Source organism: Baudoinia panamericana (genome assembly GCF_000338955.1).
Source record: "Baudoinia panamericana UAMH 10762 unplaced genomic scaffold BAUCOscaffold_14, whole genome shotgun sequence".
Classification (NCBI taxonomy): domain Eukaryota; kingdom Fungi; phylum Ascomycota; class Dothideomycetes; order Mycosphaerellales; family Teratosphaeriaceae; genus Baudoinia; species Baudoinia panamericana.
Window position 1 is genome coordinate 616,741 of NW_006911270.1, and position 13,838 is coordinate 630,578.

General features: G+C 54.2%; 5 protein-coding genes across 5 annotated transcripts; 4 read left to right on the forward strand and 1 right to left on the reverse strand.

Annotated features, from left to right (window-relative positions):
• Positions 1-585: 585 nt before the first annotated feature.
• On the forward strand, positions 586-3,123 carry BAUCODRAFT_305693 (uncharacterized protein). The gene is made up of 2 exons (XM_007683037.1): positions 586-865; positions 920-3,123. The coding sequence occupies exons 1-2, from the start codon at positions 804-806 to the stop codon at positions 2,832-2,834; spliced, it is 1,977 nt and encodes a 658-aa protein (XP_007681227.1). The 5' UTR covers positions 586-803; the 3' UTR covers positions 2,835-3,123.
• On the forward strand, positions 3,124-6,965 carry BAUCODRAFT_305390 (uncharacterized protein). Its single transcript, XM_007683038.1, has 3 exons — positions 3,124-3,446; positions 3,504-3,582; positions 3,636-6,965. Exons 1-3 carry the CDS (start codon positions 3,413-3,415, stop codon positions 6,700-6,702), a joined length of 3,180 nt encoding a protein of 1,059 aa, XP_007681228.1. The 5' UTR covers positions 3,124-3,412; the 3' UTR covers positions 6,703-6,965.
• A 263-nt stretch (positions 6,966-7,228) lies between these two features.
• BAUCODRAFT_116827 (uncharacterized protein) lies at positions 7,229-8,879 on the reverse strand (the record flags this gene model as incomplete). The annotated part of the gene is made up of 2 exons (XM_007683039.1): positions 8,755-8,879; positions 7,229-8,696 (listed from the first exon to the last, which is right to left on the reverse strand). Exon 2 carries the CDS (start codon positions 8,576-8,578, stop codon positions 7,229-7,231), a length of 1,350 nt encoding a protein of 449 aa, XP_007681229.1. The 5' UTR covers positions 8,579-8,696; positions 8,755-8,879.
• A 612-nt stretch (positions 8,880-9,491) lies between these two features.
• Positions 9,492-10,126, forward strand: BAUCODRAFT_305510 (uncharacterized protein). The gene is made up of 3 exons (XM_007683040.1): positions 9,492-9,542; positions 9,605-10,045; positions 10,115-10,126. Exon 2 carries the CDS (start codon positions 9,685-9,687, stop codon positions 9,961-9,963), a length of 279 nt encoding a protein of 92 aa, XP_007681230.1. The 5' UTR covers positions 9,492-9,542; positions 9,605-9,684; the 3' UTR covers positions 9,964-10,045; positions 10,115-10,126.
• Positions 10,127-10,219: 93 nt separating this feature from the next.
• Positions 10,220-13,788, forward strand: BAUCODRAFT_78895 (uncharacterized protein; the record flags this gene model as incomplete). Its single annotated transcript, XM_007682823.1, has 2 exons — positions 10,220-12,547; positions 12,607-13,788. The coding sequence occupies 2 exons, from the start codon at positions 10,220-10,222 to the stop codon at positions 13,786-13,788; spliced, it is 3,510 nt and encodes a 1,169-aa protein (XP_007681013.1).
• Positions 13,789-13,838: the final 50 nt, after the last annotated feature.

Below are 13,838 nucleotides of genomic sequence, written 5' to 3' on the forward strand. Positions count from 1 at the left end.
GAGTATAACGGTGTCCAACAGTGATCATCTTGGGGGCTCCTGCAGTCTCACATCGCCGGAACACTGCTCAGATAGAGGACGACATGACCAAGGGCGATGCGCTCTGCCCGAGCATGGCTTCGTCGGGCAGACTGCGACTTCTCCACTATCTGTCGTTCAAGATACAGCAGCGAGGTCGATACCTGTTGACATTCGCCGGTGCTACCCAGGATATGGACCGAGTTCTGGATCGGGGACGTTTCTGAACCTGCATCCGAGCAGCTTTTGGGGCCTGTGTATTCTCGCAAACATTCCGTACGAAGCAAGTACTTCCATTGTAAGGGCTATTCCTATATTTCCATGTGACTTCCTGCTTTGCGAAATACATGGTTATCAGTACAGGCTGTCGTGATGACACTTAGTACCCCTCGAGCGCCATGCACACACTTGGGGTTGTCTTTCGGTGCCACTTTTGTGCCACTTTCTAGCAGCGACGTCAAGACCCACGGCAAGCTGTATCGCATGCGTGTGAAGCTGACCCCAAGAGCTCTAGGCCGTCAATTGCCATGTGGCGTGCTATTCTCTGCGCGGCTTTAGAAAGCTTGCCACGAGGCGGGTGACTACGTTGTCCGCGACAGTGACCGGTAGCATTTGATGGCTCGCGCGACAAATGACCTTGATCCGCCAGAAAAGCGTTCTCCTGCACTGCAGCAAAACTCTCGACACTCGCTTTCCGCTTAACAAGTACCTCCTCTGGCGGTTTCGATTCCGCAGTCCATTAAGTCCATCACATCACGGGCTCTACACAATCACCGCAGCGTGCCATGGCGAGCCGTTGGACTCACGAACAGTTGTCCGATGTTGATGGTGGCCCTTTTGACGACATGTGAGTAGGTACGTTGTGATTGTAGCCACAAGGCGGGACTGATTGTTGAGACAGACGATTCGATTTCGAGGCTGAAGAATCCCTCCGTCGTGTTCTCTTCACCTCCTCCGTGTCTCATGAGACTCAGGACTCCTTCTCGGCCCACTGCTCGAGCGAACATCAATTGGATTTTGCCAACTTTGCCCGATCTCAGATCGCATCCGAATCCGATGGCTTCGCAGGATCCACGATCGGGCGAAGGCAAGATCTCGACCACCTGATTCCATCGATCCTACCAGCTCCTGCATTAGTACAGCACTCATATAGCGTGCCGGACGCTACGCTCGGCTTCAGCATTGCTACCGACATGCCAAGAGCGTCTAATATGGCTGATCAGACGGGTACCGAAGCGGTGGCGCAGTCAATGTCGTGGTCTTCACACCGAATATGCCCATCATCAGGAGCGCAGTCAACTCCAGTGGCCCAAGCAATCTCTGTCTCTTCCAAGGAAGAGAACCCAATCTGTCCAGATTGCCGAAATGGGAAGCGCTTCAAGCGGACCGAATACAATGAAGGGAAGAAGTGCAACAAGCATACCAAGAAAGACCAGAAAGAACAAAAGGCTGCTCAGACTCCACACTATGTCCTCCGGAGTGTCGAGCATCCTTGGATTACTTCGCAGCAGGCGCGCGACATGGTGTACCCTATCCTTCCTCCTCTTCTGCTAAAAGGGGACGACTACGTCCAATTTTTGGAAACCGAGCCCGAGTGGGTCGGCAACTTCATCAGAGCTGCAAACACGGTCTACGGAGAAGACAGCGAGCCAACCAACACCCACGTGGATCCAGAATCCGACCTCGCCGTAGAGACTGCCCGCATGCATGCCGACAGGCTCCGCCAGCAAACCATCTACAATCACAAGCCTCACGAGGAGTCATCCAAAGCTTGGTATACGAACGATTGGGTTGTGACCCGTTTCCGCTTTCTCTTCCAAGCAGTGCGCAATTACCATGCTGGTGGCCCGCATCTCTATCCGGTTGGCGGCAGCAACAATGGCTATGGCAGGGATACAACAACACGCATGGGTGACCGCTTGAAGAAGATTGCTGCAACGCTCGCGATCAATAAGCGGGTGGTGATGGATGTTATCGAGGGTCGCGGTGTTTGCGCGTTGGCAGCAAATCCGGACGTGTATGCGAATCGGAAAGACTCAAACAACAAGTGCAATACGAGGAAGAAGCAGAAGCTCGACAACGCCGCGAACGAGAGCAGTGCTGGCGATCCAGATGCTGCGCACCAACACAGCGAGGACGACTATACGCCTACTCCTAGAGCGCCGACAAGGAAGCGTAGGAAGGGCAAGCAAGCACAAGTGCCACCGCCGAGAACCGAGCGCACGGGTTCTGTTCCGGATCCGTACGAGAGCTTAAGTGTGCGAGGAGGCGACGGTGGCGGTGACGGCGTAGCAGCGCTTACAGTAGAGGGTGGTCGTCTGCACGAGCGCCGAATGCATTCCGCTCGAACCAATCGGCAAAGCACTGGCGGAAGCAGTGCTGTTTCTGCGTATAGCACGCAAGGCGGCCCACTGCCACAGCCTTCGATGTCCCAGGGCGACGATCCGTGTTGCCAACTTTATGCTGCATCTACCGTACCGAACCTTTCCAGCCGCAGCGGTGGACCGTTCACGAATGCGGCGCCGCAATGTCCCAGTATGGGTTCAGGAACTACAATGACAGGATACCAACAAGGCCACGTAGCTCACAATGTCCCGAAAAGCTCGGTCGAGTGGCAAGACCAGCTTCCATCGCAAGCAGTCGCCCACATCTTTCCGTATGCGGGCGAACACGATGCGCATAAACAAACCTCCGTCCCTCTCGACGATGCAATCGCAGAAATCTTGGATGAGGGGCGAACGGCAGATGATCCCTGGGAAACGACAGGTGGTTCGTCCAACGCAGCAGGCCAAAGCGGCCTCCGCGACATATACTGATGCGGAATGCGGTTGGCTTGGACTTTCTGAACAACGGGTTTCACGCGAAACTTCCCTACTTGTCGGGCGTGGAGTTTCAAGTACGGGAGGTTACACACTTGTCAAGCGAGTAATTATGCACGGATTATCATACTTAGACTGCTTACAGCCGACGGTTGGCTGGGCTCTAGATTGGTTGTCAGCGTGTGATTGAGTCTGTTCCTCAATGATAATAGCGTGTAGACAGCATTTACAGTTCATCCATACAATGCTTCCAAGCAACGTACCCGTTGCAAGTGTGTTCTATCGTACTTCCACGTCCACTTTCGATTCAAGGCCGTTACCACAACGAAGACCACTCCTCCCCCACATCTCCCCGCCTGTCAATGGGAAGTTCCGGCGCTGCGCAGTCAGATCTGCAAGATCCGGAGCCGGCAGAGAGCATTGCGGCGCAGGACTGCGGGTGCTTACCTTCACCTCTGTGAACGACGTGACCTCGGAGCACTTCACATACTGTTCGCAGCCTTTAGACGTTCTGAAACTGTAGGCGCACAGGTCGATCGCATGCTGGGGACTTTCTGTAGGGCAAGGTAGCCTTGATGGCACGCAAGGCACGGCAGAGGATAAGCTATGGTAAGCTCCCATGCCAATCGTTCCCCGAAGGCTGTACTGACGAATGTCATTCAACAGTCTTGCCGCTTGCGAAGTCCACTGGCGGTCACAGACTCGGTGTCAACGGCTTAGCTGTAGACAGCGACAACTCGATATTGTATGCCTCGGCACAGACAAAGAGAGGGACGGTTCCGACTGATTTGCGCGCAGATACTCGGGTGGCAGAGATGGCGTGATATGCGCGTGGGACTTACACCTCGACCTGAAGCATACGCCAGCTCCAGAGCACGATGAGAAGCCAGTAGCGCCAACAGCGACTACTGTCCGGCAGCAGGTGCAAGCACATACGCATTGGATTAACGATATAGCTTTGGCGCAGTCAAACCGAGCTCTCGTCTCAGCTTCGTCCGACATTACGGTCAAAGTATGGAGACCCGCAGCTACGGATCGACTGCCTCCACAATCAATAGGCTTGCATAGCGACTATGTCAAGACACTGGCAGTCCCGTCGCCGTCGTCTGACTGGGTGGCAAGCGGAGGACTAGACCGCAAAATCTGCCTTTGGGACCTAAGTGGCGCCGGTCAGAAGCTGTGCATTGCTGTCGGCGATGACGAAGCGGGCAGTCTATCTAGCCGTGAGAAAGGCAGTGTATACGCGCTCGCAGCGACAGAGAATGTTCTTGCAAGTGGCGGTCCGGAAAGCACAGTCCGCGTCTGGGATGCAAGAACCGGCAAGCGGATAACGAAGCTGGTCGGTCACACGGACAACATCCGTGACGTGCTGGTTAGTCAAGACGGCAGTACTATCATGACTGCAAGCAGTGACCGAACGGTCAAGGTGTGGAGTACCGTCGCTGGTCGGTGCATGTACACCTTGACCATGCATGACGCCAGTGTGTGGTCGCTGTACTCCACCGATCCGGATTTGTCGGTCTTCTACTCGAGCGATAAAAGTGGTCTGGTCGCGAAGACCGACACGCGCGATGTCATGGAACTCGACGAAGGCATTTCTGTAGCCGTTGCACAGGAGCACGAGGGGGTGCACAAGCTCGTTGCCGCTGGCGGCTATATTTGGACGGCCACCAGTAGGCCAAGCATCAACCGATGGAAGGATGTTAACACTGAGCACGCCGAGATTGATTGGCCGGAGAGCTACAATCCCCATAGGAGTAGTGCGGCCATGACAACACCGAGATACCCAAACGCGTCCAACGCGCGAGAAGCGCAGAACCAGCCACAGACGAACGGCGGAGCGAAACGGAAGTTGCCGCTTAAGCACATGCTCAGACTGAGTAACACCGCGTACTTTCCGGCGCCGGCGGCAACTGACGGCGAGCAGAGGCAGAGCACGGTTGATGGCAAGAAAGAGGCTATAAGCCCTGAAACAGTCCCAATGCAGCCTGTCCGGGCACAGGCAGACTATGCCGTTGAGGGTCAGAATGGCCTGATCAAGCACGTAATGCTTAATGACCGCAAACGGGTCCTGACGCTGGATACAGCGGGAGAGGTTATGATGTGGGATCTGCTGAAATGCGTACCCATCCGATCCTATGGCAAACGACATCTTGAAGACGTACAGAGAGAGGTTACTACGGCTACCACTGTCGCAAACTGGTGTACGGTGGACACACGGACGGGCAGCGTAGCGGTCATTCTCGAGGAGAACACCTGCTTCGATGCCGAGATGTACGCAGACGAGCTCGACTTGGACGAAGATTTCGAGTATCGTGAAGACCAACGCATCAATCTTGGCAAGTGGGTTCTACGTTACCTCTTCTCGAATCTGATCACCGAAGAGATTCGGCGAGATCAAGCCTTCCGGAAGCAACTCCTTGCGACAAAGGAGTCGCAAAGACTGCAACGAGAGAATGCGCCGACAAGTATCCAACTACCGCCACAGCAGACGAACGGCTGGCACACAGCAACGGCAGACCTGTCGACCGACACTACACCAAGAGCGTCAGCGAATGGAATGGCAAGAACCGCCGCTACGCCCGGGTTTTCAATAGGCCTTGCGTCTCCTGCATTGTTCACCTCGCCAACAAAAACGGTGACAAGCGGGCATATACTCACTCCAACTGCGGAAGAAGGAGCACCGATGACGCCACAGCAAACAGTCGCGCAGACGCGGCAGTCCACAGACAGGAACAGCGACTATTTCTCCGCTTCGAGACAGTCGAGCTCAGAGATTTCATCTCCTGGTGGCGTACTGAAACCGCCGACAACACCCGGTGAAGCTGCGGAAGAGCCCACGACTCCGCTGGGTGAAGGTGCTTTTAAGGACACACCATCGAAAAGCGGATTGTTCGGAAAGAAGTTTGGCATGGGCATGGCATTCAGCGGCATGAAGAAGATTGGTCGCACAACGACGAATGAGGCTGCTAAGCCTGCAGTGGTTGAGGAGAAGGCAGAAACAGAGAGCGATGCAACTTCCAGCAAAACCAGCAATAGCCGCGTGGTCGAGGACAACCTCCTCGGTACCGTTCAGAAGATCAGATATGCATACGAAGACTCCTTGCAGGCGCAGATCCAGAACCAGCAAGCGCATGAAAACGGCCTGCCCGGACCCCAGCCCGGGCCGATCGATATCCCATCCGCAATCACTCCGTCCTTACCTGCAGATACGCCTGTGCTGGAACCGCCGCTCAATACAACGATTCTAATCCAGGAGGACCGTCCGGAGGCTGGCGGTGTTGCTGACCTCTTCGAAGGCACTGTCGGCACCCTCGGCGAGCAATGTGATACGCTCGAGAAAGCTGCGCCCATGTGGCTTGGCGAGTTTCTTCTGAAGAATCAAGCTCCTGCAAAAGACGTCGTGAAGATAAGCTTTGTATTGGAACCATGGCAGAACTCATTGCCCAGCATCGCAAGCGATATGAACAACCGATTGAACGCGAACCGTATGCTACGTGCGAAGAAGATACTGGCGTATGTGGCAGAACGGATCGAGCCTGCACAGCCGGAGGACAAGGGCCAAGACCCAGATGCGTTGAAGCCGGAAGAGTATTTAGAATTGTGGTGTCAGAATCAGGTACGCTCCTCCTTTCCCGTAATTGCCGTATTCGGATCTTTGCTGATTTTCACGCAGATGGTGCCTCCGTCCATGACGCTTGCAACCATGAGATCTCAACTTTGGAGAGGAGGCGGAGATGTCGTACTCTACTACAAGGCAAATGGCAGGAAAGAAATCTTGCACGCTCCACAGCAGCCGTCAGCAATACCCCTGGCGCCGAAGCCAATGCCAACAGCAACAGCAGGAGCAGCTGCGACAGGCTAGTGTGCTTTGTTGTTCGCTCAGATCAGGTCCTAGCAGCTATCTGGGTCGTGCCGTGGCAGCCCGACGCAATTCGAAGCGACACATGTCAATCCGCCTTGGAGACATGGCGGGAGCGGCCGATACTGCGATCAATCACGGGGTCCGCTTTACGGACGCGCAGGTTTACCGCACGTGCTAACCTGTGCCATCCACACGCAGTACTGCGTCCTGCGTCTCTCAGCACGCAACTACTTCCCGGCCTGCCCCTACGCGTATGGATGTTGATGCTTCGAGTGAACTGCTCAGAGGGATCGTCACGTGAAGGACCGCGATGCTGCAATTACGAATTTAGCCAGCGGTGCTGGACAGATGCTCATCCTGCATCGCCGGCCGTAAGCTCTGCGCCCACAAGGCTTCAAGGTCACAGTCAGCATGGCGAGTCTTTCAAGCAGCAATCCGAACGAGAGCGTGCGATACCAGGTTGGTCGCTAGTTACAAGGTCGGTCGCTGGAGTCGCTTGCCACAGAATATACCGCCTATTTGCAGATCATAGGTTGCTGGCCTTCCAACCACCTTCACCTTCAAACACCTCTCCAATAGCCTTCGCAGCATGTAAAAGATGTCTATCTCGGTACCGCGCAGTAACAGCCGTCAAACCAATCGGCATCCCGTGCGCTCCAGCAAAGCCTGGAATGTTAATCGCAGGGACGTGCAAGATGGTCCAGGTCGAGCACATAGACATATCGCCAGTGTCTTCCAAACCCACTGGCGCCTCGTCTATAACACTGGGTGTGATTATGACATCGTACCCTACAGCGATGTTGTCAAAGATGGGACGCAAGCGGGCGACACCGTCGTAAGCGGCTAGTAGGTCGGCGTGGCGAACATGCTTGTGGTTCTCCACATAACCTTTGATGGACTCGTGAAGTAACGACTGCGCAGCGAGGTATCGGCCCAGAAACGAGGTCTGGCCTTCACCAGCAAGAACAATAGCGTGCCAATCGAGGACTCTTGCGAAGTCGTTGGGAAGCTCAACTTCTTCTATCTGCGCACCATGCCGGCGGAGCAAATCCCTGGCTTTCGCCATTGCACCCACTGTTCCGGGACCGGCTTTGGACCAGTTGTATGAATTACAGAAGCCGATCTTGGCTGTCCTCAAATCAAACGGGTGAGATGGTACGGGTTCATCGTCAAGTATGCGAAAAGCATTGCTGAGCAGTTCGAGATCCTCAACAGTCCGTGCAAAGAAACCGCAGGTATCAAGTGTAGGACACCACTGCGCGATACCTTCTCGGGAAATTGCACCATGAGTTGGCTTGAATCCGTAGCAGCCATTATAGCTCGCAGGCCGCACGATACTGCCGCCTGTCTGCGTACCAAGAGCGACAGGGACTTGGAAGTCTGCGACTGCGGCCGCTGAGCCCGACGACGAGCCACCGGGTGTTCGAGACTGATCATGAACATTCGATGTCAAGTTTTGGTGCCAGCCTCCCTGCTTAGTAGAGGCGAACTCGGTTGTGGTTGTCTTGCCGAAGATCAATGCTTGGTTCGCTCGGAGCGTCAAGATGCAGCTAGCGTCGGCATTGATCGGGTCCTCGCTCTCGTAGTTCCGCGAGTTATACTGTGTTGGCATGTCTTTAGTGAGAATAATATCCTTGATGCCGATGGGCAGGCCGTAAAGCATAGTACGTTCATCGGTGGGTATGTCGTCGAGCGCCTTCGCTTGGTGTAGAATGAGCGAAGGTGGCAGCCACACCCATGCCTTGACATGATTGCGGGCTTGGATACGTTCGAGCAGAGACTTGGCATAGTCTGTCACCGTCACCTGTCCGGAATGAAGAAGTGGTAAGATTTCTGTAGCTGTCAGACGCCAGAGGGGCCGAGGTGGGTTCGCCATGATTTCATTAAAACTAGTCAAGGATTTCGACGATTATTACCACCAAAGTCGAAGCGCTTCCATTTAAGACGTGCCAGTAGATCCCTCACTAATCCTTCGGGCTTAATAGGCGAGACGGCTGGACGTGAGGTTATTCGTAGTCATCCTCGATCAAGTCCAGATCGGTTCTAACTTACGGTAGGCAATAACTGGTGCATGTCAAGTGAGCGGAGTAGCGTTCAGATCTTGATAATGTATCGCAAGTACTCTGTTCATTCTCGATATAGTTTCCACGCCAGCTGGACCCGTGGCTGAATGTCTGGTCATATTGCTTGCACCCTGGAGGTCTGCGGCCAGACGCAGTTGTTCGGGAACATCCGACGACCGAACGGGAAGGTACGGGAGCGGAACGGACTCTTCAGGCCTTCATTTTGCCGTCATGACGCACACAGGATGATGATACGGCGAGGGCACCGAACGTGCATTGGGCATGCCTGTACACCGAGGACATATTCAGGAAAGGCTGTGCATGCCACAAACCCTCCACTCATGTTAGCTCCTGTATTTGACCACTATGAAGGATCTCACAGAATAAGAGATGCGGGTAAGTGCAGCGTGACCGAGCAAATCCCTCCGAGCTACGTTGCTGCTGGAACTCGGCCGTGGAGAGCGAACGGTCGATCTTCGGGCGATTTTCCGCCCTGATGCATGTATAGTCCTGCCAAAGGGCGAACTGAGCATCAAGGAACGCACCAAACCCAACGCAACGACGAGAGGCCGCACAAGATCGGTGTTGCATTGACTAGCAACGTATAGCTGCGCCTAGGCTACCTTAACCCAATGATCGCGGCGATTAGTAAATTCACAACGACTACCCTCAGCATTGCCGGGCAGCCTCAATGCACCCCACGCGCGGCATCTGCGGAGTACTACGGCCCAATGTTGGGTTGACATTAACTCGGCTATCCGAGGCTTTGATATCGTGGTCGGTCAGCAAATGGATCCGATCTGCTCAAGGTTCACAATAACGTTCCAATGCTGCTCTAGAGGATTTTGCTATCAAGCGCCGCTAGCCTTGATCATGGGCCGCGGTCCTGCCTTCTAGGCAACGTAGCACCGGATATCGGATGTTGCTCGAGATTAGTCACGCGTCTGCGAACTTCACGCTGTTGGCTGCTGCCAGGATGCCCAAATCCAACGTGTTCTGCCATTGGTCCGGGCGCGAATCGCGGTCAATCCAGTATGCGAAGGAGATACACTGCGCACGAGGCTTATGTGCGCACAATGGAAGCAGCCAACCGCCAGGAGACACGTCCAATCAATTCGACCGCCTATTGATGACGTTGCCGCAGGAGATTATGGCTTCCGGTCAGCGGAATCAAAAACCTAGTGGGATGGAGTGGTAAGGCTGAAGCGTGGGCTTGCTGCCCGATGCATGTGAAATGCGAACACATAGCGGCAGGAGTTCGGCGGCAAGCTCGCTACGAGGTGCGTTTCATGCAGTTCCGACGTAGTGTCGATTAGCCTGATGTGGGCTGACGAAGATTGAAGGCAAAGCCTTAAGCCAACAACGCAACCTAGGAAAACATCTTGGTCCTGAGCATCGCCACTTTTTGTGACTGAGGTGCTGCTTATCTGACTTACCGCAATGGCAGCGTGGCAATGCGACTCCTCCGTTTTAGAGGCGTTGGCAATATCGCGTTTACTAAATTCTTCCTGAAGCAGGATAAAGTTCCAAGATACGCAGCTCTGTCTCATCAATGGTCGGAAGACCCAAGCTCGGAGGTCACATTTGCTGACATCAGAGACGGCACTGGTCTCGGAAAGCCAGGCTATGCGAAGCTTAGATCATGCGGCGAACAAGCGGCCAAAGATGGCCTGCAATACTTTTGGCTTGACACGTGCTGCATCAACAAAGACAATCCTGCCGAGGTGACAGAAGCCGTTACTCGGATGTTCCAGTGGTACCGCCAATCCTCAAGATGCTATGCATATCTCAGGGACGTCAGCGCAGAAGGTCTTGGAGCACCCGGCTCAGTCTTACCCTCACAACTGGAGGCAGCCTTCCGGGCGAGCCGGTGGTTCACTCGTGGTTGGACGCTTCAAGAACTCCTTGCCCCAGCATCGCTGGAGTTTTTCTCTAAGGAGTGGATTCTGCTGGGTGACAAGGTGTCGCTGCAGAAGCCTATCCATGAAGTGACGGGGATACCTCTTGAAGCACTAAGAGGGAAGCCAGTAGCCGGTTTCTCCATCGCTGATCGACTATCATGGGCACAGAAGCGGCAGACGACTCGCTCAGAGGATAAAGCGTACTCCCTGCTTGGCCTTCTGGATATTGCGATGCCGCTTATATATGGTGAAGGACACAACAAGGCGACGGCCAGGCTACGACGAGAGATCGAGAACAAGCGCCAACAAAGTGCAGAGCTGGAGAAAGCCTTGAGCATACTACCCAAGAGCTCATCCGCCGCATTTGACTCGAAGGAGAACGAAGACGGACCGACTTGCCTGCTTAACACCCGTGTCGAACTACTACGTCAGATCAAAGCATGGGCTAACGGAGCAGACGACCGAAGCATCTTCTGGCTTAGCGGGATGGCCGGCACGGGCAAGTCCACGATTGCTCGCACCATCGCCAGATCCCTCCACGAGCAAGGCAGACTGGGAGGAAGTTTCTTCTTCTCTCAAGGTAGCGGGAGTGACGGCCATGCTGGCAAGCTTTTCACGACGCTCGCTTCGGAGTTAGCGAGCAGAATACCCGGCGCGGCGCTTCATATCCATGATGCTGTAGTGGAGCACAAGAACGTGTCACAGTCCAGCATGCAATCTCAGTGGGAGACATTGATCACGAGGCCGTTGTCACTGACGGACAGTGAAGATCTTCCTCCTACGATAGTGTTCGTCCTCGACGCGCTTGGGGTGTGTGATAAGGCTGGAGATATCGGTAAGATTCTGGAGCTGCTGGCACTGGCGAAGAACCTGCATACAGTCCGTTTACGCTTCCTCATTACAAGCCGACCAGACGCCATTATCCGTGCTGGTTTCCGCTCGATATCGGAGGCGGATCATCATAACGTTGTTCTTCATGATGTGTCTCCGACGGTGGTTGACAAAGACCTCACTCTGTTCTTCACCGAGAGTTTCCGCGCGATGAGGACAGAACACGCACTCGATCATACGTGGCCGGACGAAGGAACAATCAGACGGCTGGTATACATGTCGCGCGGTTTGTTCATATGGGCCTCGACTGCTTGCCGATTCATTTGCAAGGAAGGACAGTCTGCTAAGGATCGAGCGGCTGTGATCATCAGCGGTCACCCTTCGATTGCTGGTTATGAGGAGCAACAAGACCAAATCTATAGCACTGTGCTCCGAGCCTGTGTTCCACCCGATCTAGATGATGAGCAAAAAGCGGGGCTATGTAACAACCTGAATAATGTCGTCGGAACCATTGTTACAGTCCTCTCTCCTCTTTCGGCGGACTCTTTGGCAGGTTTACTGGACAAGGAGCCGCAGGAGATCAGAGCAACGCTGACGGATCTGCATTCGATCCTCGATGTGCCTGACGACAGCAACCGTGCTATCCGCCTACACCATACTTCACTACGAGAGTACCTGCTTGATAGCACCAGGTGCGTTGATCCCACCTTTAGGGTTGACGAAGCGAGCGCACACAAAGCACTAGCTGAACGCTGTGTGCGTCTCATGTCTAAAAGCCTTCGCCGAAACATCTGCGATCTTCCGCTGCCCGGCACGCCGATCGACAAGATTGACCGTACGAGAGTCGAGCAGTGTCTCCCACCTGAACTTCAATATGCATGCCTCCACTGGGCGGAACATTACCGACGGAGCGGCGCCCGCCTCCAAGATGGCGACAGGGCTCATCAATTTCTCCAGAAGCATTTTGGGCACTGGCTCGAGGCCATCAGTCTGATGGGAAAGTGCTCTGAGATGGCTGCCATACTCAGAATATACCAATCACTTCTCATGGTACCTATAGCGTTCCTCCTGCCCGTATGATTGAGCCTGCTGATATTTGATTGTGCCAGCCCGCCGATAATCCTATACAAGTGCCGTTTGTGAAGATAATACGGCAAGCCTTGTACAAGTTTCAGGCCACCATCGAGCAAACACCTCTCCAGATTTACTCGATCTCTCCTATTTTCACGTCACAATCTAACCACTTGCAGTATCCTGCCAGAGGACAAATGCAATCATTGCTACCGCTTGGCAACACAGAATACAACTATGTCGGTGATCTCGCATTTACACCTGATGGTCGACGTTTGGCATCGGGGTCTACGCACGAATGGGCGAGAGTTTGGGATATCCCAAGCAGAACACGGATCTGCAAGTACGTAGGGCAGACAGACAAAATTAGCTCGGTGGCAATATCACCGGACGGAACACTACTCGCTTCAGGCTCTGATGACTTTACTGTGGAGGTCTGGGACATGGAGTCAAAGGTCACCAGGTGGAAGTCAGCCGCGCATAGACGATGGGTCAATACCGTATGCTTCTCACCCGATGGGAAGCTGCTCGCGTCTGGCTCTAGTGATGAGACCATCCGAATCTACAATGCCGCGGACGGAACTTTGCATGAGAAAATCGAGCCGAAGCGGAGTAGCATCAACACTGTCCACTTCTCCCCTGATAGCTCTTTGCTCGCTTACGGAACAGCGGACCACACCATACTTGTCTGGAACCTTGAGAAGCGCGAGACCTGTCTGATGCTTGACGGTCACAAGCTTCCGGTCAACGCCGTTCAATTCTCGAACGATGGAAGGCGTATCGTGTCGGGATCGGACGACATGACGGTCAGGGTTTGGAGCTCTCAAACGGGCACAGAAGTGCTGTTGATGAAAGGCCACAGGAAGGGTATCTGGGCTGTGTCTTTCTCGCACAATGGCTTGACCATTGCATCCGGCTCTGAGGACAAGACCATCAGGCTGTGGAATGCAGAGACAGGCGTACTTGCGAAGACTCTGCTTGGACATAAAAGTGGGATCAATTCGGTCCGCTACTCGCCAAATGGCCAAGTTCTGGCATCAGGAGCCTTCAACGACGAGGTAAGGCTTTGGGACGCAAGGACGGGTCGGGCAATTGGCGAGCTTGACGACTTCGATGATGAAAACGCCGAGTCGGGCGCACCGTCAGTAACACTTTCGGCGTCGGACATGAACCTAATTCCATTCACTCAATCTAGGCTTCATCCGCGCTCGCTCCTGTAGACGCTGAGATGGCGGTGATACCACGTGGTATCGAAGTCACGACTGAACCT